Genomic DNA, 22,076 nt, shown 5'->3' on the forward strand with positions numbered 1-22,076 from the left:
AAAAGCTTCCTCTCTGTGTGCTGGAGTTTGAAAAGAAGTATTCCTGAACTCTTTAAGAGTTTCAACAGCAGTTCCTTCACCTGCCTTTGCTTAGGCCTTCAGCTTGGCTGCCTGAGACGGGACTGAATTAGCCTCAACCAAACCTCATTTAAGTGATTTTTCTAAGTCAGCATCTATGATCATATTGCCTTTTTGTAGGAGTCTTTAGCTCTTTCTTCCTCAAAACTATTTCTCTTGTCCAAACCTGAATAACTTTCATGTCTTTGTCTTCACTTTTTCTGACAAGCTCCTTTTGGAAAACATGAGTTTTACCTTTTGGACATAAACTGTATAAAAGGTGGATCCTAGCCATGGTGCCATTTTGAAGTATCAGCATTGTGAATTCAGAATTAATGACCTCTCTATAGTTTCACACTTTGCAGAGTGATCCAGTGGACCTGATTGGACCCTTTGGATTTTGTTTGTCACCTGCACAGGGATGAATCGGTACATTTGGACGTTTTACAGATATGGTTGCAGGAAGCTGGCAGGTTAAAGACTTCTTTGTACATTTCTCACTTCAGAATTATTGTACATAGTTTGTTTTGTAACCAGCTGTAAAAGACTAATAGGGTATTGTCGTCATCCAGCTGTGTGGACGGGCGATGTGGACATCCAGGTTTGTGAATAGGTGTATCTACTAAAAATCTTGGACAAGTTTGAATCTCATTGGCCTCAACCTAAAGGACAGAGTTCAGAGGTCAAGTTTTCTTAAAATCTTGTGAATGCAATAACTTGAGAACAAGGCGACGTGGGATTTTGAAACTGATACCATAGGTGTATCTAGTAGGAGGCTGATGGGTACCACTGACCGCTGCCAGTATTGTTTTTATTTGGTTTTGTTTCAGTTTTAGATTATTCTCATTTGTATCATGTCTAGTTTTTAATTTTTCTTTTCTGTTTACTAAAATATTGTGGTCCTGCTGCAATTTTAAATAACCAAGAGTTGGGGATGGCCACATTTTTACTAGGCGTGACCAGGATGGGCAAAGTTAGAAAGGAGTATGTTAGAGGGACAGCTCAGGTTGAACGGTCGGGAGAAAGAGAGGCGAGGCTGAGATGATTTGGACATGTGCACAGGAGTGGATATTTTGGGCAAACAATGATGAAGATGAAGAACCAGGCAGGAGGAAAACAGGAAGACGTATGTATGTAGTGAAAGAAGACATGCAGAGGGTTTGTGCGACAGAGTAGGACACTGGGAAGGCTAAGATGTAGGCAGATGAGCCACTGTGGCGACCTCCAAAGGCCGAAAAAAGGGGCTGTTTGGCATTTCTATCAGTCATTTTCCCATGTAAAGCAGCTTGGTTGAAGTTAAAACACCAGTAAACCACCTGTTTGCTTTTCTGCACATTAAACTGATCCAATTTTTTTAGCTGCTTCTGGTGACATTACGGTAAATTGTTCTTTTATATTGTTCGTTTAATTATGATTTTTTTTAAAAATTGATTTTATATGGATTTCTATTTTTGTGGATAAAGGTAGCTTTTCTGTATGCCAGTGGGGGAAAATGTTACGTTAATCACTGATTTTGTTTTAATATAATATATAAAACAATATATTAACAACTATAATATTTTGTCACAAGCACATCTGGCTTTAGTGCATGTGTGAAGAGCTTTCTAGGAACCCTGAGTGCAGTCCAGGATATTTGCAGAAGGACAAAAAGTAATTATTTGATCTCGTCTTTACGAGAATTTTGTCTTTTTTGTCTTTTTTTTTTTTTTTTTAAATGGAGCTTTCTGGATGTGTTTTTGTTCCCCGATAACTGCAATTGATCACCCAGTGGATTGTTGTATTGGAAGTGTTTGTGTGTCTCTGAAAGTTAGACGCCTCCAGTCTGTTCACAGAGGACTGTGTCCTCCAACCAAAATTCAATAGGCTGGAGCCTGAAACACACACACACACACACACACACACACACACACACACACACACACACACACACACACACACACACACACACACACACTTAGCTGGTTTCAGGAAAAAGAAATAAGAATCTTGCGTATGTGAACTCCTGGTTTTTATGAATGCATGTGTTTCTGTGTGTTTCTTTGAATTTTAGGGGTGTGTGAGTGTGTCTCTGTGTGTCTCTCTGTCTGTGCGTTGGCCCATCTCTCTGCTCCCTGCTGCTTTAATATTTCATGCCCTCTCTTTGTGATCCTCCTCCAGGCCTCCCAGACCAGGAGGAACCCCGGAGACTCCTCGCCGGACGCCTGCCGCCCCCCCTCAGCCCTCCAACCCGGCGCTACAGGCCCAGATCAAACAAGGTAACTACAAAAGGAGGTGGCGCTCGCTTCGAACACTCCTGGGGCCCTGCGGGGAGGGAAGGAGGGAGGTGGGGTTTGATAATGCAGCCCACTGGCAATAAAACCCACCGAGGGTTGAAGAAAAGAAACAAAAATATCACAGGAGGAAGCTGCTGTTGTTTCCAAAGTCAGCAGGTCTGTAAAGGGCTCTCTTGCAGTTGTTGAACTTCAAAGTACAAACATATGACTGCAGCTTTGCATCTGGGTTCTCTGGAAATGAATTTGATCCATGAAAGACTGCATCTGACGCTGGGTAAACTCAGACTGTGCTCTGATAAGGGTAGCATGGGCGGCAGTGCTCTGCTTTAATGGCTTTGAAGGGTTTTTCTTTGACTCAGTTGTCACCGCAAGTTCAGAGATTCATTGTGAACACAAAAAACAGATTAGCGCAAAAACCTAAAATGACCGGTGTTTGTTCATAGTTGTGTGAATTGACTTTACTTTGGTCCGAATAAGTCTATGAGTTTGTGCACTACAAACCCTGTGAGAAGAGTGAAGAAACAAAACTAAATACAGGACGAATTACGCTGGGCTATGGGCAGAATTTGTTGTTTGTCTTAGCGAGTGCTCTGTTACAGTTTGTGTGCTGTGATGCATCCCAGCATGCAAAGCGTACAAAGCATTCCTGTTTACAGGAAGAAGTTTATATGAAACTGGGTCAGACTGAGGTCGCATCATGTTCTCACTATGAATGAGCCATTCTGGAGTTTTCAGTGTTAGGCCAGGGCTTTTCTTCTGAATTAGGTTAAAAGCAAATGAAGTTATGTTCAAAATCAGTGTTAAAAAACAAAACAAAAAGAAAACAAAACCCCACAGGCACATTTTCGGAATAATGCTTGCACCTCAGTGTTTGGTTTTTTTCTTTTTTCTTTGCCTTAATGATTTTGTGAATAAAATGTACTTTGTTTATCCCAAATTTGGGGAAATGGCTGTTTTTTTGTTTTTTTTTAAATCGGCATGAAAAAATACAAAAAAAAAAAAAAAAATAACCCTCCAAAAACAGTAACAAAGAACAAACACAAAAAAGCAGCTCATTAAAAAAACAATATTTTGTATCTGTGTTTGATGTTAGAAGCACAGCTGTTAGAAAAAGTATTGAGTAAGTGGTGCAGAGGTAGGTGTCCATTAATTATCCATAGTCCTTCACCACAGCCGGACTCATTTGGATGACCTCTACGTTAGTTAGTGGTGAAATGCAAACAAACTTTTACTCTCTTTGAGTTGATCTAGTCTCCTCCAGGAGGGTTGGAAAAATGGCAGCAGAAGAAGTAAAGTGGTAAATGGACTGTGCTTAGGAAGTGCTTTTCTACTCACACTGAGCTTTCTTACTACAAGACTCATTCACCCAGTCACACACACATTCTAGCAAGCGCTTTTGTTTCTTTGTCTAACATTGAGTCACACACACACTTCAGTGGATGCAGCTCATGGTTCAGTGTCTTGCCCAACAATACTTTGACATACAGACTAAAGGAGCCAGGGATAGAACTACTGTCGTTCCAGTTAGTAGATGAGAGGGATGTCACCAGAACCAATACTTACGGTACGGTTTGATACCAAAATTCTGTGAATGCAATGTTACTTGTTTTTCTTTGGTACCACCAAGGCTGTATATCCAGAACTGACGGGGGCACCATACAACCCCAAGTGTTCTAGACTGTCTGTAGATGCTAAAAATGAAAATGGCCCAAAAGCAAAAGAAAAACTACACACTGGTAGATTTGCTCAGTTTCCATGATAGCTCTGCTCTAACTCAGTGATAGGAAAGGCAGTGTTCGAGGGGTGGTTACCAAGGGATGATAATGGATTCACAAGAAGTGAAGAGAAAATTATGTTATTGTCTTTTTCAGACCAAGGGAGGAAATACTTCCAGTTCAGAGAAGCACTTAAAAAAAATCCAGACATGTTCAAAGAATTCAAGCTGAGTAAGCTTCAGGTCATAGTAACAACATCCAAAATATTGTCCTCCTTACGTTATCCTGAAATGCAGTTCATCATTTTGTCCAAAACAGCTGGCACTGAAATGAAGTCAGCTTCTTTTCATAGGCTAAAATATTTGCAATGGCTCACATTAAATGCTGAAGCTAACATAATGTAGCTGTGATATTCGTAGGCTACTCTGCAAACATCCTACCACATCACACATTACTGTGTGTAATCAACAAAATAAAATGTTACCATTTTAAATAAATGATCTGCCACCATGTTAGCATTTTACAACCAGTTGGCATTTCTTTTCCACCGCACAAACTAGTTCAAGTTTAAGTACGTGGAATAATTATTTTGGTTTGGTGTTGAATTGTGTAAGTCTGCTGTTATTGGACCCGACTGCTAGTAGATGACCCACTCTACCACCTGACCCACAGCCTCTGAGTAAGTGGAAATCAGTAGGAGTAAACCAGGGTACCTAACTTGTAGGAGTGCTGATACCATTTCTCTAGCTATTGTTAACTTTTGACAAGCCAGCGGGGATCAGTATTCTCATTTTATTCCCCTTTCTTACCTAAACCAGCCTCTATCTTAAGCAAAGGTTAATCACATCTGTGGCAGATCAGTAAACAGTCGAATGAACAACTTCTGTGATTGGAAATGCTTATATTTGAAGTCAATGAATGATTCCTCTGTGCATCCCAGAAAAACTTTACTAAAATATATTCTGTTGCTTCCCCATGTGGTATCTCTGTAACTTTGTGGGCCGTTTTCTTGACCATAACTGTAAGAGCTGGATGATCAAACGCCTAAACAAGGCAAAAAGAGGGAGAGATTTACAGGTTTGCACAGAGAAACCTGCTCTGCTTCACTGTAGGGGATGTTTTAACCAGCCGTCACCATCTGCCTGCTCCCCACCCACACACACATCTGCCTACCACACAGCAACAGCCTCAATACCTACAAATACACACCGCTAAAAATCAGGTCCACATGCATACACACACAAGCGTGTGCTATAAGTGGCACCCTCGGGTGTTGGGTGGAGGCAGGGTTTCTGTGCCATTGTCACGGCTTAATGGAGGCCAAGCGTGACAAGCGCGTGGACTTATTCACGCCACATGCCTATTCACCGCCATTCAGAGAGAACGCTCGGCTGTGACCTCTGCTTAGCCAGCTACTCCTGCGTGGCGTGTGTGTGTGGCTTTGTGAAGAAGAGCAGTGCTGTTAACCCTGCTCACCGTCTCTTTTCACATGGAAATAAATGAGGAGGCCCCTCTAATATACTCCGGTTAAGCAGAGAGATGAACAGAGAGAGCAGGAGTCCACACATGATTTTTTTTTTAAGACCCCCCCCAAAAAAATGTCACACACTTAGTATTTTATTATCATGTTCACAACAAGGTGCAAAAGAGCTTTCAAATTCTGTCTCTATATTACATTTTTTTTCTCTCTTTGTCAAAAAGTTTCCATAAATCAAAAGATATTTAACACTCTAATAGTGAATGTTTGCCTTCAAGGGTCAATCTGTGAAAATCCAATCAGTGTCTCCCACCTGACCCCCTCAGAATCGTCTGATTTATTAATTTACTTTCCCAAAAAGGTAAAGTAAACTTCATTTAATAAAGTCATGAAGAATATTACCTTCATATTATGCTGAACTTGTCACACAAGTTCAGACTGGAAATAACAGAATGGAAATGCTGGTTGCTTTTCTTAAAAGATCTTTATAGCAATCATCTTCTTTCTTCTGGTTCCTCTTTTTCTTCTACTTGTTGAATTTTCCTTCCTCTCTTCTCCTCTTCCTCCTCCTCCTCCTTCTCTCCTGTGCTCTTTTCCACCTTCTTCTCATTCTCTTTTCTTCTTTTCCTTTGGGGAGGAGGTGAAGGAGAAGACATTCTTCTTCTCCTACTCTGTTTCCTTCTCCTTTGGGTTCTCCTTCTTGTTTTTCTTCTTTCTCTGCTTCTTCTACTAGTTCATTATCATCTTTTTCTTTTCCTCCCTTTTCCCTTCCTTTTGTTGTCCACTTCTTGCCCTCACCATCTCTTCTTTTTTTCCCTTCCTCTTGTTGCTTTTTACTGTCTTTTCTTTCACCTTCTCATCTTCCTTCTCCTCCACCTTACTCTTCATCGTATGCTCTCCTTCTTCTTTCTTCTTCTCGTAAAGTAAATCTTTTCAATATATGCTTTAGAAATATTCAGCTTAGACATAAATAGCTCTATATCATCTATATAAGTATTAGTATTTTATTAAACCAACATTTAAATCATGCTACAATGCTCAGCAGATAACCTGCCAGCTAAAACTGGTTTAAGATGGACAAATAAACATTTAATGCTCCTCGTGTACTGGCAAACTGCTGTCGAATTACCTCAAACTGATCATTTACTGTTTCAGTCTTTTTTTCTCCCCATTCTCCTCTTCTGTCTCTTCCTCTCTCTTTTCATTGCTCACTGCATGGCTTCAGCCTGCTGCCTGTTCTCTGCACAAACACCACTCCCTTCAGGATTTCTTTCACTTACTTCCATTCAATCTCTCTTTTGCATTACAGGGTTTCTTTCTTTAACCATTTTTTTTCTTTCTACTTTTCTACTGAAGTAATGTTTCTCCGTTTCCTTTGTTGTCTCTGTGCTTCATGTTTCCTCTGTACTAGGTGAACTTTGTTATCAAGAACTTGATCAAGAACAATTTTCTGTGTATCTAAGGACTAAAGAAATGTTTTTTAAAATGGTGTATATCAATGAGGTTTAACTTTTACTAAAGTGCCTTAAAGGTTTCAGGTTTGTAGTTCTGGTTCATGAAATTATTAAAATTACACTGGGTGCATAACATTTTTACCTGTAGACTTGAAGTAACTGGGGTTTGTTTGGGGTTTTTCGATTGTTCCAGATTGAAAAGGGTTAAAAAAATGGTACTATAGTCTGAAAACTTTCTTTTAGCTGTTGGTTGCTTGGGTGGTGTTTTTATTGCTTTCACTGAATTCTTGGTGGGAAATACAGTGTCCATCTTCGTTTCTCTTATTTTTATTTTGACAGTTATGTGAGTTTTCAGTCTTGTTTAACAATTTATATTTATAATTTTTTTATAATCTGCTTTGACTTTATTTTTTCATTTATTTTTGTTGGTTTGAATTAACTTTTTTTATCTTGCAATTACTTATGTCACTTTGTTGTATGTGTTTGTTTATTGTTTTAAACAGCTTGAGCACATCCAGTAAATAGTTGAAGGCTTTTATTTTGAAAAGAATGAGAACTCAGAGCATTTAGTTACACTGCTGTTAGTATCTAGGTGAGTTTATTTGGAAAAATTAGGCATCCCATTTCAAAACAAGGCTCAATATTATGACTTGGCTCGCTACGTCCACGTTTTATCCTATCTGTGGGGAAATTTGACATAGCTAAACACTAATGTTAGCCTTTGGTCCATTATTTCCAATCCTTTGGTTATCAAGGCCATTTTCACATTTTTCTTTTGTTTACCAAATAAGATGAACTACTTTGATTTTACTTTTATTTGCATATTTTCAAGCAGAAGAAATTAATTTAATTTGAAAAGGAAACATTATTTTCTAACTTCTGGCTGTTCTCTTTTTTCTGCTGTTCTTTTGTTGTAACTTCATTTCTTCTTCCCTCCTGTCAAACTGCTTGTCTCTTCTCTCTGTTGGGTACTTAATATATTCATATCTTTCTAAACTGTTCTTTCCTTCTTGACTGTTTCTTTCCTTCTCTTCCTTTACAAGCTGCTGTAGCTCCTGCAGCCAACACCGGTGCTGCTGCTGCCGCCTCTGCTGGGGCTCTGGGAGCCCCTGGGGGACTCCCTCAGGGGGCTCCTGGCTACCCCAGCCCCGGGCCTGCTTCTCATAACATCCTCTCAGTCAACGAAGGTACTGACTGAACTGACGGCTGCCACTTAGGAAAAGTCTCAGAGCCTTCTTCTGCTTCCCAGATCTTTTTCACTGCCTCCTGTCCTTTTTTATTATTTGAATCTGTCTCCCTAATTTCTTTTCTTTTATGAGTTATTCTCTGACCTTCCCTCTTTTAGTGTTTTCTTCTTATCTCTCTTGACTTTTCTCTTTATGTGATTATAATCCCTCACCTCGCCTTGGATCACCTCATTTCTCTTCTCTTGCACCAGTCCTGTTTTCCACTGCAGCCAGTTTTGGTATCTAGCTCCATTTTTGTTGTGTTTAGTTTTTTCCCTGAGTGTCCTATGTCCTTGTTTTTGTCTACAGCGCTGCTATCTTTTTACCTGTTCAGTCCACTTTCAGCCCAGTCAGTTGAAGGAATTAGGTTAATCTGCATGTCACAAAAAACTTTGCATAGGAAGAGGTAGAGTAAATTTGTAAAATCTGGCTTACCAAGCAAGTGATTATTTCTCCAAGCCTTGCACTTTGCAATTTTGTTGAAATTGCAATTTTGGGCCAATCTGTTACAAATTTAATGATTTGTAAATGTGAAATACTCCACAAGAAGCTGCTAACATGTCAGCAGCTCTAAAATGATTTAATGCTTTTCCTAAATTTGGTGCAATAAAGAGTGGTGTCGTCTGCAAACAGGCTGACTTTACTGTTATTTGGAACTGACAGAGTTGAGTGTGCACTGAAAACAATCCTTATGCCCCAGTCTTGTCTCTATTTTTCCCAACTGTTGGCAGTAACATACAGTCCTGCTCCGTTTCTGCTGTCTCTACCGCCTGTCTGAATGTCCACATGTCTTGATGTTCCAGTGTCTCTGTGCTGTTTGCATGCTTGCTATTTCCACTCAGTTTCACTGAGGAGATTTAAAAAAAAAAAACCCAAACAAACAAAAAATCAAAAAGGAAAGCAAAATGCACACCAGCACACCCACCTCAGTTTTTTTTTTTTTTTTTTTTAATTTTTTTTTTTTTTTTAATTATTTATTTATTTTTAAACAGATGCAATACGGAAAATTGCGTTTAAAAACAAACAAAAAAACACGGAGAACTGAAAGCTAACTAAAATTTTGCATTATTGATTTTAAGGCTTCTTTTTTACATGGACTTGTCGTTGGAGTTTCTCTGGTGTCAGAGCCTACTGCTCTCCTTCCTTTCCTTCTTTTATGAACCTTTTTTGTTGTTTTTTCTAAAAAACAGGATTTTGGATTTCACCATGGAGGCTTGCTCTCACTCCCACACATATGATGAATGTGTTCTTTTGTTTGTTTTTCAAAGATTATTTGTGATGTCTAGGGGAATTCAAGGGAATACAAGTTCCTTTTCAAAGCTAATTAACCTTTTTGTACACTAAAACAAATGGGAGACAGCAAGCATGCTCACAGTGTCACATTCTTTCTCAGTACATGTAGGAATATATATATTTTTAATTTCAATAGTTGTTTAGTCAAAAACGCTGCCCTGCAAAAACGAATTTCTTCCTTTGTTGCTTTTATGCTGTTTATAAGTACTATAATATGTATTACCACTAGCAGTTGCAGTAATAGCAAAACAAATTAACACTACACTAGTAGTTGTTGTAGTAGATAGTAGATACTGTTAGCAGAGAACAAAGTGACACCACACGCGCGCGCGCGCACACACACACACACACACACACACACACACACACACACACACACACACACACACACACACACTCTAAAAATAGTTGCATGGTAGCTGCTTTTCTGTTTGTCCATTATTTCACTTTCATTGGACTTCCACAGCTTTGTTCCTGATTTGTCCTGAAGCTTGTCCTGTCGGCAGCAGTTCACCTAGAAGGTGCTTGTGATAACATGAAGCCCATAAACCCAACTAATGCAACCTAAATAAAACTAAAAGCAGCATATCCAATACGTTATTGAAATAAAAACCCTTTAGGAAAAAAAACAAAACAATTTTTACTCTGGTCTCTTCTTGTAAACATTAACAGGTCCCTCTTCATTCCCTCCAGGTAACAATTCAAATTTTTTGGCACTTCTCTCGTTGTTCTTCAAATATAAGTTAGTTCTGCACCATTTGATTTTCTGACTGGTCCATGACAAGGAGGGGACCTTGATGAGCATAGCTTTGTTCCAAAAGTTCATTGGTTGTCAACAAACCAACAAACTCGTTAATGGAGATTGTTTTTGGAGGTTGTTTGTTGTTGCTGTTGACCTTTTTAATAGGACTCATATATGAAATGGATGCTGCCAGCTGCCTGTGAGTACAGTCCTTGAGCAGCTTATGCTTCTTTGTTAACCAAATGAATCCTCAAGCCAAACTCCAGTCTGATTTTAAAAAACAAAAAAACTAACAAAAAAAAACAGGAGCAGCCTTTGCAGTATGATATCAGTAAAATTTGATTTTGGGAACTAGAATTGATTCAAATTTCTGCAGTTTTTGCAAGGCAGTGATTCATATTTGCATGTGGAGGTTGACTGATTCTGATTGCTTTGATTTCCTATGTTATAAACAAAATAGTTATTATAATATATCTGTCACATATATGATGAAATCTTTAGTCTGTCAACCTCTACATAGTATTTCTGTAATAACGTTTTATTTTTTCTGTAATATCTGGATATTTCATTGGTGGAGGTAAGTTTATACGGTTCCCCCAGCAAAGAAATTTGTATGAAATTTCTTTCCTGCCTAACAGCCATTCAGTCTCCATCACACAAGTGCATTTCATAGACATGCACCATGTCCAGAAACCATATATTAATCCAATATATGTGATTAAGGTGCTTGATTTATGTTGAGTATCTGCAAATAAAAAGTTAACGTCACAGATGTGTAAGAGGTGATGTGTATATCTTTGGTGTATGGTCAGAAATATGAATATATGCCATTGTTTTGAGCCCTTATAAAGCGATACCAAGACATTTTGAATGTTTTTGTCACACAACTGAGAAACGGAGCGTTTTAGTGTCTGCCATTTATTGTGAAAGCCTTCAGTGTTTCTTTTTGTTATCAAGTAAAAACCCACATGTAGCTGAGAACACACACTTAAATTCATCATGCCAAGGTATCGTTACAAGGCTTTTGTATACCTGTTGTTTACCTGTTTAAACTCCATCAGACAGACTCTGGTTAGCAGAAAAAATTAGTTTGCTCTAACCAAGACTGCAGATAATGTTGTCGATAATATTCTCATCCTGTGTTTGACTGTTGTTACTGTGATTTTTTTTTTTTCTTTCTTTCCTTTGGAAGTCAGTGCTGTCACATGGAAACAAGTTTTTAAAAATACTTTTTAATGTACTTTTAAAGACTAAAATGGTGAGTTAAGTATGTTCTTTCTCTGCAAGGATGACTCAAGAAGACACTGAAGTTTGTTTTTTGGCCACGATTTAAAATGACGACAACAACAACAAGAAAAAAAAATTACTTTCAAGGCTTTCAAAAACCTAGTAACCCCTTGAACTTTTCCATTTTGTTATGTTACAACAACAAACTTAAAAGTACTTTACTGGGATTTTGTGTGATACACAAACACAACACACTGGATCGGGGGCGTCTGTTCATATTGTGCATTTGTATTCAGCCCCCCTGAGTCGATACTTTCTCAAACTATCTGTCACTACAATTACAGCTGCAAGTCTTTTGAGGTATGTCGCCACCAGCTTTGAACATCTAGAGTGCAATTTGCCCATTCTTCTTTGCAAAATAGCTCCAGTACAGTCAGATTGGATGGAGAGCGGCTGTGAACACATACACTCCATTCCATGCCTTGCGTTTGTCTGTTACACAAAATCACAATAAAATACATTCAAGTTCATGGTTGACAAAATGTGGAAAAGTTCAAGGGGTATGGATACCTTTTCAAGGCACTGCATTTAAAAACAGTGTTTCTATTTGACAGCAATAGCATTAGAGAGACTTTAACTTGTTCTTGTAGTTTTTCTGACTGTTTGTGTAAAATGTGTTGGTGTGTGTGTGGTTGTGATTGTTTGTGCAGGATGGAGCCAGCTGGCGGCCATGCACTGCGTGATGCTCCCTGACCTACTTGGCTTGGACAAGTTCAGACCGCCACTGCTGGAGATGCTGGCGAGGAGATGGCAGGACCGCTGTCTGGAGGTATGTATGATGCCATCAAGAAAAATTGAGTCAAAATTGAAAAAAACAAAACAAACAAACACACAAACAAACAAACAAAAAACCTGCAATTCCTCTAACGGCCACTTGAGGCAAGCTAAAAAAAGTGAGTCAGTCGCCATCAGTTTTGGTCAAGTTACTTCAAAATAGTAATGAGTTACTAATTACTGATTACTTCTCCAAGAAAGTAATCCAATTACTTTGCTGAGTACTTATTTTCAAAAGTAATTAGTTACTTTATTACATAGTTAATTTTAAAAAACATGATACACAACCTGAATACGTAATAAAGCAATTGACTTTTCAGCCCAATTCTATTGTTTCTGCATAATCCATCGTATAAAAGTGAACCAAATGAAAAAGTCTATTTTAAAGGCTTTTTTAATTAGTTTTAATCTTTTAACTTTATGCACATTGCATAATCAAAAATTAAATTATATGCAGCAGTCTTTGATTTGAAGAAATTTGTTTAACATTTAAACATATTCCAGCATATAAAATAAAATATTTTTTATGCTTACACTCACCCTTTCAAATAGATGCAAGTAAAACACAGCAAAAATTAAATAAAATCAAAGATTCAGTAGTACTAAGTCCTATCGCTCTTAAATCTATTTTCTCCTGTTTAGCAGGAGTGGGACCGGTGCAGGTTTTCCCGGTACCACAGCGGTGTTTCTGTGAATTTCACATTCCCGTGGCAGCGTGCTAGGTGCTTGCTCAGATTTGAAGTTTAATTTTTTGCCGTAGAAATAAGTTTTCTTACCACGCAGAGTGTAGAGCGGACGCTAATGGTTTTGTCACTTTTTACGGGTCAAACTCAAAGCTCAAAGTAATGTCAGTACTTCCAAGCTTAAACTCTGCACGGTCGTACTCTCTCCCGCACTCCATATTATCCATTGTTGATCTACACATGTCTGTTGCTGCCACGGACACCGCACGCTCGTACATCATTGTCATGAGACACTCACAAACAAAATCACAGTTTAGTAATGCAGCGTGCTTACGGGAAAGCAACAGTAATCTAATTACTGTTTACTTTTTTCATTACTTGAAAAAAGTAATTGGATTACAGTAACACATTACTGCCCATCTCTGGTTGCATAGACTCCCATGTTTGAAAATCCAGCTTTACAGCATAAATAAAGCTGTTTATAGCCTGATACAGACATAAATTTTGTTCAGTTTTCCCTTCATAAAAAACTTTACAGGGTGTGAATTTTTTTTAATAACTCATCCAACTGGATTTTTATTAAGACTTAAATTTAGGGGTGTGGTCATTTTTATTGACAGGCATCCCTACACATCCTGGGGTTGGTGCCATTTGGACCACTTTAAACTTTCAATGGAGTGGAGTTGGTCATCTATGAATCTTTACTTTTAATGGCTCTATTTGTGTTTGTCATACCTATATTTTAAAATGTTCTTATGTCATTAATTATATTAATTTATGCAACAGTTCATCCACACAGAAATCAGGATCTAGTAAAAAGTATTGTGTAACTCAAAGCAGCAGGTTTGATGTGGTGGTTAAAATGCCCATTTCGTCCACATTGAGGTCACTGGCTACACTTTGACTCTGTTTCTGCTTTCTCACTAAGAGTGTATTAGATATAATGACAAAAGGAATCTTTTTTTTTTTCTTTTCGTAAGAGATCAATATTAATGTGCACGGGCGCATTAAGCGAAACAAAACAGTCAGATAAGTCAAACTTTACTCAACTCATTCTTCCTGCTTCCTCCACTTCCGTACCATTGATTCATTAATGTTGAATTCTCACGCATCTGCTCTATTCCCATGTTGTTGCAGTAAATTAATGACTAACCTCTGTTGTGGATGGATTATCTCAGTTGTTCTCCTGACTGAAGTTTGGTCCGTTTACAGCATCCTGCCATGCGAATGCATTTGTCCCTAACCATCGGAAACCCTCATGTTAACTTTTATCGAGTGGAAAAAAGTTAGCAGTAACCCTACAAATGTCACTGCTGTTTAGTTTTTGGTCTTCATTTATGTTGGAAGTGATAGCAGAGCTGTACGTTTTAATTTTTTTCAGAAATCTCTCAGTCGGAATATGGTATATCATGTTTAGGTGGAAACTACTTCCTGCTAACTCCATTTAATTTAATAAATTATGTTTTCATGCCTGAATGTTAAACCTAATTGTTACACCTGGTAAAGCAGCAACGCTGATCATTTTAGTAAAGATAAAAAATTTAGACAGTTTTTAACTCTCAGTGATGCCGCAGTGTTCATTTGACTTTGGGACCTGAAGCAGACGGAGTTTTGGACCCAGATTACTCTGCAAGGCTCCTGACTATGGTAGTTGTAATGCTCCGACAATCCATCAAGCGGTGCGGCTTCGTAGCTTACCAAAGTCGTACTAAAACATTTTTTGACAGATTTTTGAGCGCCGTGTGCTACATAAAATCTGTTCGAGGTCAGGTCAACCAGAATTCCTACACAAGGCGCACAGGATTATAAGGCGCACTGTCGATTTTTGAGAAAATTAAAGGATTTTAAGTGTGCCTTATAGTGCGGAAAATACGGTAAATAATAACATGTGATATTGTTTTTAATTCACAGTGATTTAGTGTGTTTGTGGTTTCAGGTACGAGAAGCAGCCCAAGCTCTTCTCTTGGCTGAACTGAGGAGGATCGGCCAGTCAGGACGCAAAGAAACCATTGACATGTGGGCTCCATACCTGCCCCAGTATGTCGACACAGTCAGCTCCCGTAAGTATCACAACTTTGTGTGCTAATCAAATCAATCATGATATGATGCGGTCCCTTTTATAAGCTGCCTTTATAAGTTCAAGGTATTTGTATCAGTATTGGTTACCACTACTACTACTAAAAAATTAGTACTACTACCAATTTTACTACTAAACTACTACTAAAAAAATATCCACAGCAGAATTTCTAAAAACAAAAAAGGGAAATAAAGGTATTCCGTCTCCTTCACTCTTGGCTCTCTGTAATGTCGTAGAGAACTATAAGGAAGCTAAAATAGCCTGTTTCAGACAAAATGAACTTGGAGGCTGAACCAAGGACCAACCTCAGTTTCTTTTTTCTTTTTTTTAGTCTTGTTAATATGTTAAGATGACTTTTAAAGCCGTGTATAGCATTGTCCAGCTCATCTAAATTTTTAACGAATATCTCACAATAGCTGCGCACAAACCACTCTGATTGGTGATTTCTTTCTGCAGCTGTCAGTGCCGTCTCTCTTTACCTCCGTCTCTCTCGCTTTGCCACTCTGTCTCCGGCTCTGTCTATTCCCTGGTCTCCCTCTCTGTCTATAGTTAGACCTGCTGATGGGAAGAAAGGTGAATCTCTACCTTCTTTTACTAGAAACGGCGCTCTAAAATGCTGTGTGTGTGTGTTCAGGAGTCGCCCTGTGGTTGCTGAGGATGCTAAGGGTTTCTCGGGGGAACAGTTGCCGTGGAAACGGGCACCGGTCAGTGTTGTGTTACCACAGCAGTACCGCAGGCAGGGGTGGTGCCTATGTGGAGGGGAGTGATGGACTGGTGACCTCCAGGGATGAGGGAGAATGGAGGCGGGTGGAAAAGGAGGTTAAAGGGTCATTGAATTTGAGCTGTGTGCTGCATAGCAGGACTGGAAAAGGCAGAAAGATGACTCCTGCTGGTCCTGGAAATCCTGGATCTCCAGGGGACAGTCGGAGATGTTTGAATCCTCTGGAGACGTCCTCTGAACCCTGAGGCTCTTCTTGGATCAGTCTTTGGTTTACAGTAATTACCGCAACTTAAAACCCAAACTTTTTTCTCTGCACAAAACCCATTGATTAACTGATTAAATGATTTTCTACTGTTAGTAAAGATGTAAAGATGCTGACCAGCACCTTCAGCAGAACACATCTCAGAAATTTGGGTCTGAGTGTTTTTCATCAATTACCATAAGTCGTTTACCGTTTGTCCTAGAGACAAAAATCTAACTATTTTGGAAACGAGAGGACACGATAGTAGCTGACAATATCAGCTACTATCCATGTTATTGCTATTTGGATGGCTATGACCACCCCTACCATGAAAATTATCTCAGTAGGTTACTCGTGTGTATGTTTCTGACCAAACTGTCAGAGTGCACGAGGGTGGGATGAGACCTTTAGTGAGACCTGTGCTATCTGACCAGTGTGGTAGAGAGTCGCCTGTATTTATCTGTTAGGCTTAAGTGCAGAGGAAATGTCACTGAGCCGAGTCCCTCCGTCGCAGCAGGGAGCCAACTTGACAACACACACACAAACAGCAGCAGCCGTGCCTGACCTTTCAGCTCTCCTGGAAGTGTTTAAAAGGCTTTAACACGGAGAAAACAGGGGCTGTTAACCTCCACTCAGAGGAAGAAATGAACTGTCCACAGAGTCTCCATCATCACTGCTGTGATGGTGTGGAGCCGCACATTGTTTTGGGAAAGTAGTTTTATCATCAGAAAGTGGCTGCATGGAGCTGTTTACCTGCAGACGGGAGGTCTGGTCATATCTGGAAAGCCATGAGTGGCAAAGCTGCTGTTAACAATTAAAACAAACAAACAAAACAAAAACTGAAAACAGGTCTTTCATAGCTACAGGAGCTGTGAGGCAGGGTACTGAGGGACCACCACACACACACACACACACACACACACACACTTAGCTCTCATATTCACACACACTTCATTAACCAAAGTCCCTGAGCTTTGTTCCTTGTCGCATGATCACATGCAGTTTTCAGGGTCAAATGGTGGATATGTGAAGCAGCTGTTTCTTTGATCACTGAAGAGCACTCCGTTTCCCCCTTTTCTCTCTTGCTCTTCTCCGTTGTTGCTTCTCAGTCTACCTCGAACATCCAGATTGTTACTTTTTTTTTTTTTTAACTCCAATCAACCTGCTGTTCAAAGTCTCCTTCTCCCCCCTCTTTCTTGCGTCTTCCCTTTTTCCCTTCATCCTTACCTACACATTTTTCCCAGCTTTTCTGTAAATAGTCACACTGAAAACCCCGTTTCTTCATGTTCAAGAGCATGAAAGTGTCTAAAAATTTAACCAAAATCATGATCGTTTCTTACATGTAATTCACTAATTTTTAGTCCCTAAAGATGGTCAGTAATATTGCCTAAATCTAACCAAGTAGCAGCTTGGTTAGATTTAGTGAGTAGTGAGTGGTTTTTAGTCCCATAATCTAACGGAGTAGTTTTTACTTCCTAAATCTAAGAGTAGTTTTCAGTCCCTTAATCTAACGGAGTAGTCTTTATCGACTAAATCTGACATAGTAGTTCCTAAATTTACTGGAGTAGGTTTTAGTTCCTCAATCATCTATTCCATTTCTCTTCATCTCTCATCTCTTCAAACCTTTTTTCCTCTCTTCCTTTTCTTCTTATGTCTAAAACACAGAATCAAGCAAGCAGAAACATTGTAGTGCAAAGTTAAAATATCAGGACTACAGTACAACAATAGAGGCTGAAGATGAAACTCCCTTGCATCATCTTATATAAGACAGATCTGAACTAAAAATATTCCAGTCATCCTTATGTGAGTCCTCCTTTAGATGAATCTCTCCTGATGATTTAAAACTATAGTGAAAGAGCAGTAGAGGTTGGGAAACAGGAGAAGAACAGGAAGTGTGGGTCTCAAACACGAATACAGGGAGCAACAGTCAGAAGAAACGAACAGAAGGAGGACAAGGAGGAGGAGGTCCTGGAGGTTAACAAGGCATGCTGGGAGCAATGTGTCATGGCTGACATGACAAGCTTGACCTTGGAGCAGGGCAGAACGCCTCCTTCTCCTCCCCTCCTTCTTCTCCCCTCCTTTTCCTCCCCTCCTTCGCCACCCCTCCTCCACTTCCCTCTCCTCCTCTTTCTTCTTCTCCCTCAGCTCTTGAATCTCTCATTGTCATTCTTCCAACCAGGACAGTTAAGTTGGAGGTTATAGCCCAGCTGGTGTGCACGATGTGTGTGCTGGAGATGCAGAACACGAGAACTGGGCCACCTTCAGGCCAAGCAGCAGCCTCGAGGGTCACAGACTGTATATAAAAGATGGATGTAACCACCATTATCTGTGGCGTGAAACCGCCTGCTCAGAGAGGGAAACATGCAAATAGAAACTGAAGCGAGGGTTGTTTTGGTTTTTTTCGCTCTCCGCAGGCCTTTTGTTCATTCACAGTAAAACATCAGTTATGTTTTAATTAAATCCAATTAAGTTTTTATCACTTTAATGTCAGAGACAGGTAATCAACTGCCGGGCTGTGTATTGGCCTTCTGTCACCGTGTGTGTGTGTGTGGGTGTGTGATACGAAGTCATTATGTCGAGCTGTCAGCTGTGTGTGTGAGCAGGTTAATTGGAACATGAAGCACATGTTAACCTGGATTAATCAATGTAATTACACACAGTGTAATTAAAGTTAATTTTATTGGTGTACTGAAGAAGTCTTATGAAACTGTGCCATTTAACTTTTTCTTTTTTTGTTAATTACATTTTTTTTTCTTAAAAAAAAAAGAAGAGGAATATATTTCTTTGTTTTTGCTTTCTTCGTTTTTGATAAGCGTTTTGTGGTTGCGTCTCTGTAATTCATTAAGCAGGCTGTTTTCCCAGAGATTAGCCCTGTGCCGACTCTGTTACCTTAAGCTGCTTCATTCATTAGCACAGTGTCATTCATTAGTGCCGGCCGCTAATGAAAAGCCACTCTTAATTGCCAACAGAGAGATAAGAGCTAAATGAAAACACTAAATAAAAGCGTGTCCCTGTCCGTGTGTGTGGCCGTGTGTTTCTATTCATTCTGCTTATACGAGGACGTCCAATAAGCCTTTATTTGCTGCTTAACCAGAGCAGTTAACCTGATCATAACAACAATGAGGACCAGAACAGAAACTCGCAGTGGAGAGCATCCTGACATACAGACATTCAAACCATTACGCTGATGGTCGGTGACATCAGTGAGCCTGATCTCATGGCACAATGTGAAATGGTCACGAATAACCTGTTCGGTCATGTTCACAGACATGAAACTAACTTAATTCAACTGGTTTCTGTCAAAGTAGTTTTTATTGATTAAATCTAGTGGTGTAGTTATTATTGACTACATCTAATAGGGTTTGGTTTACTGCTTAAATCTATCGGCGTAGTTTTTACTGTGTTAAAGTAATTGCATAGTTTTTCTGTGTAAATCTATCAGAGTAGTTTTTATTACTTAAATCTATCACAGTAAATTTTATTGACAAATTTATCTTATTGGCTTAATCTAAAAGATTTGAGCAGTAAACTACATTCTACTGGGGTACTTTATACTGCCTAAATTTAATAGAAACATTTTTTTTCTGAATCCAGTGGGGTAGTTTTTAATGGTTAAATTAACGAACTGCATGTTTGTTTGTTTGTTTTACCTGCCCAGGTACTGCAGATAGAGGCTAGCTGATAGCTAAATTAGCATTGTTTCCCTTTTATGTGATTAATGTACTTTGGTCCCTGAAACAAATAAACATAAAAATCGAATGGCTTATTTTTTAGTGCGTAAATCTATCTATGTTCTCTTTATTGCTTAAATCAAATAGAATACGTTTTAGTGCCTAAATCTAACACAAGTTAAGTATTGCTGTCTAAATCTATCAGAATAGTTTCTAATGCCTCGCTGTAATGAAGTGGGTAGGGGCACAGTAGTTTTAACGTGCTAAATCTCACTTAAATTGTTTTTAGTTACTAAATAATAATGCACACAGATTCAGTGAGTTCATTCTTACAGTGGCTCTCTTTTCGAATCAGTAACTTTATAATTGCTATGATGCACTGAGGGGAGATGTGTAAATTATATCTATAATAGTAACCTGGGTTGTGCTCGTTGGACGGACTCTGCACTGAACCGTTTTGTCTCTTTCTCCTCAGCTGGAACAACCACCGACACTCCCCCTCCAGCCCTGCCGCCACCAGAGGCTCAGCCAGTAGAAACCAAGGCTCCTGAGGAGGAAATGGATGTCACTGATGATGACATCACAGCAGGTAAGAGCACAAATTTCTTTCTAAGCAGGGAAAATAGGATTAAAGTACGCACACTTCTTTGGTATTCTTTGTTTTTGTTTTTTTTTACCCATCTCAGGAGTAAATGATAGAAACTGTAGAGCTGCAACTTGGTTGGTCGTGGTTTGAATTGGTTGTTCACACACTCATCAAGTTGCCTTAGACTGACTGTAAACATCTAAAAATAAATGCTTTGAATGCTTTCACTGCTAGCTGGAACCAGAAATTTTAGTTGGTAAAGCTCATTTTTCTTATGGTATACTGGGAGTGGGCCAGGTTTCCAATTTTTGATGTGATGGGCTTTGTAACTGTAGAAGTTAATGATTTTAATAATAGCCTACTGCGTCTATTTAAGTGGGTACACACAGGGTACAGTGTTCCCTCACTATATCGCAGTTCACCTTTCGCGACCTCGCTTGTTGGGTTTTTTTGTGAATTGTGAAGACCAGGCCATTCATTTATTTAAACGCAGAGATCCAAAGTGTAATTCTTAGCCAAATGATATAGATGAGAGAAAAAGAAAGAAGGAAAGTTACTACTGCTGAGCTACCTATTGAGGTTTTGCAGTCATGTGTAGTGGCAATGTTGGATAAAGTGGATCAGGATCCAGTTGCACAGGTACGACTGGTCTGCAATCATCTGGCAACCACTGGTCATGAGACTGCTTTGGGCTCAGGAAGGAAGAGGAGGGTCATCTAGTTAACTGGAAGGTTGGTGGTTCAATCTCTGCATGGCACAGTATCCTTGGGCATGATACTGAACACCACTATGCTCTGCAATTCGTTCATTGGCATGAGTGCTCAATTAGAGTAGAACAGGACTGTATAAGACCAAGTGCATCTACCGTTTATTCCAGTTGTTAAAAGTTGCTGATTGCTTTGGTCACTAGCATATTGCTGCAGTCGTAGTTTAGAAGGCAGTGAGCAAAACTCTGAAAACGGTCCTAAAAAAACAGCAGCCTAGCTATCTCTCTGTGATGTGAAGTCAGCCATAATCAGCCAACGAGTTGCCGTGTGGATGCTGACCTCCAAGGAAAGAAAGAACAGTGACCACACTCTGCAATCTAATGTGAATCTTGTGTGTGCAGATTAAAATTTCAGCAAATACCCACACAATATTTGACAAGGAAATTCAAGTCTCTTGAAGCATCCCTGCTTTGTCCCATGATCACAAGCTGAAACCCATTTCATACGATGCTGTAGCTTTAACCTCTTGAGACTTTCTTCTGTTCCTCGTGAACCTCTCCGGTGTTTGAGGATTAAAATTAAGGGCTCATTTTTCCCCTCCGTGACCTGAGAAGTCTCATCTGGTTTGATTCCAAAAAAACATGAAGAAGTCATTTATTATTTATCTCCAGCTGAATTCAGGTGTTTTGCTCTGCTGACTCTGAGTGGAGGATAAGCATTAGTGTTTGTGTGCACGCATGTCCTAATCAATGCCTGCGTGTAATACCCGTGTACTGTGACCTGCATGGTGTTAAAAGCAGTTTAGTGTAACACACACACACACACACACACACACACACACACACACAGAGAGAGAGTAAGGTGAGAAGCACTTCTCCCCAAGAAACGACTCACACCTGCAGTACAGGTAGAAAAACACACATGCACACACTTTCCAGTCCATTTATCCTTGCCACATTTTCCTGAATGTTTAACTGTGACAGACACACACATAGAACGATTCTCCACTCTAAGATAAACACATTTAAGCACTGCATTTCTATTTTTCTTCCTACACATCAGCAGTTTTTGCATCCAGAATCACAGAACAAT

At 39.4% G+C, this 22,076-nt stretch overlaps 1 protein-coding gene across 4 annotated transcripts in view; it reads left to right on the plus strand.

The window, feature by feature from the left end:
• wdr7 (WD repeat domain 7) overlaps positions 1–22,076 on the plus strand; it is a 102,855-nt gene that overhangs the window by 30,164 nt on the left and 50,615 nt on the right. For 3 of the 4 annotated variants that reach the window (XM_084934615.1, XM_084934612.1, XM_084934613.1), the window contains 5 exons: positions 2,215–2,312; positions 8,020–8,163; positions 12,175–12,293; positions 14,918–15,041; positions 20,167–20,280. In XM_084934615.1, coding sequence (XP_084790741.1) covers positions 2,215–2,312; positions 8,020–8,163; positions 12,175–12,293; positions 14,918–15,041; positions 20,167–20,280 — 599 coding nt within the window. The remainder of the gene's footprint in view (positions 1–2,214; positions 2,313–8,019; positions 8,164–12,174; positions 12,294–14,917; positions 15,042–20,166; positions 20,281–22,076) is intronic. The other variant, XM_084934614.1, reaches the window with a different exon arrangement.

The sequence above is a fragment of the Perissodus microlepis genome, chromosome 7 (genome assembly GCF_051167445.1).
Source record: "Perissodus microlepis isolate ML-2025 ecotype Zambia chromosome 7, ASM5116744v1, whole genome shotgun sequence".
In the NCBI taxonomy this organism is placed as follows: Eukaryota; Metazoa; Chordata; class Actinopteri; order Cichliformes; family Cichlidae; genus Perissodus; species Perissodus microlepis.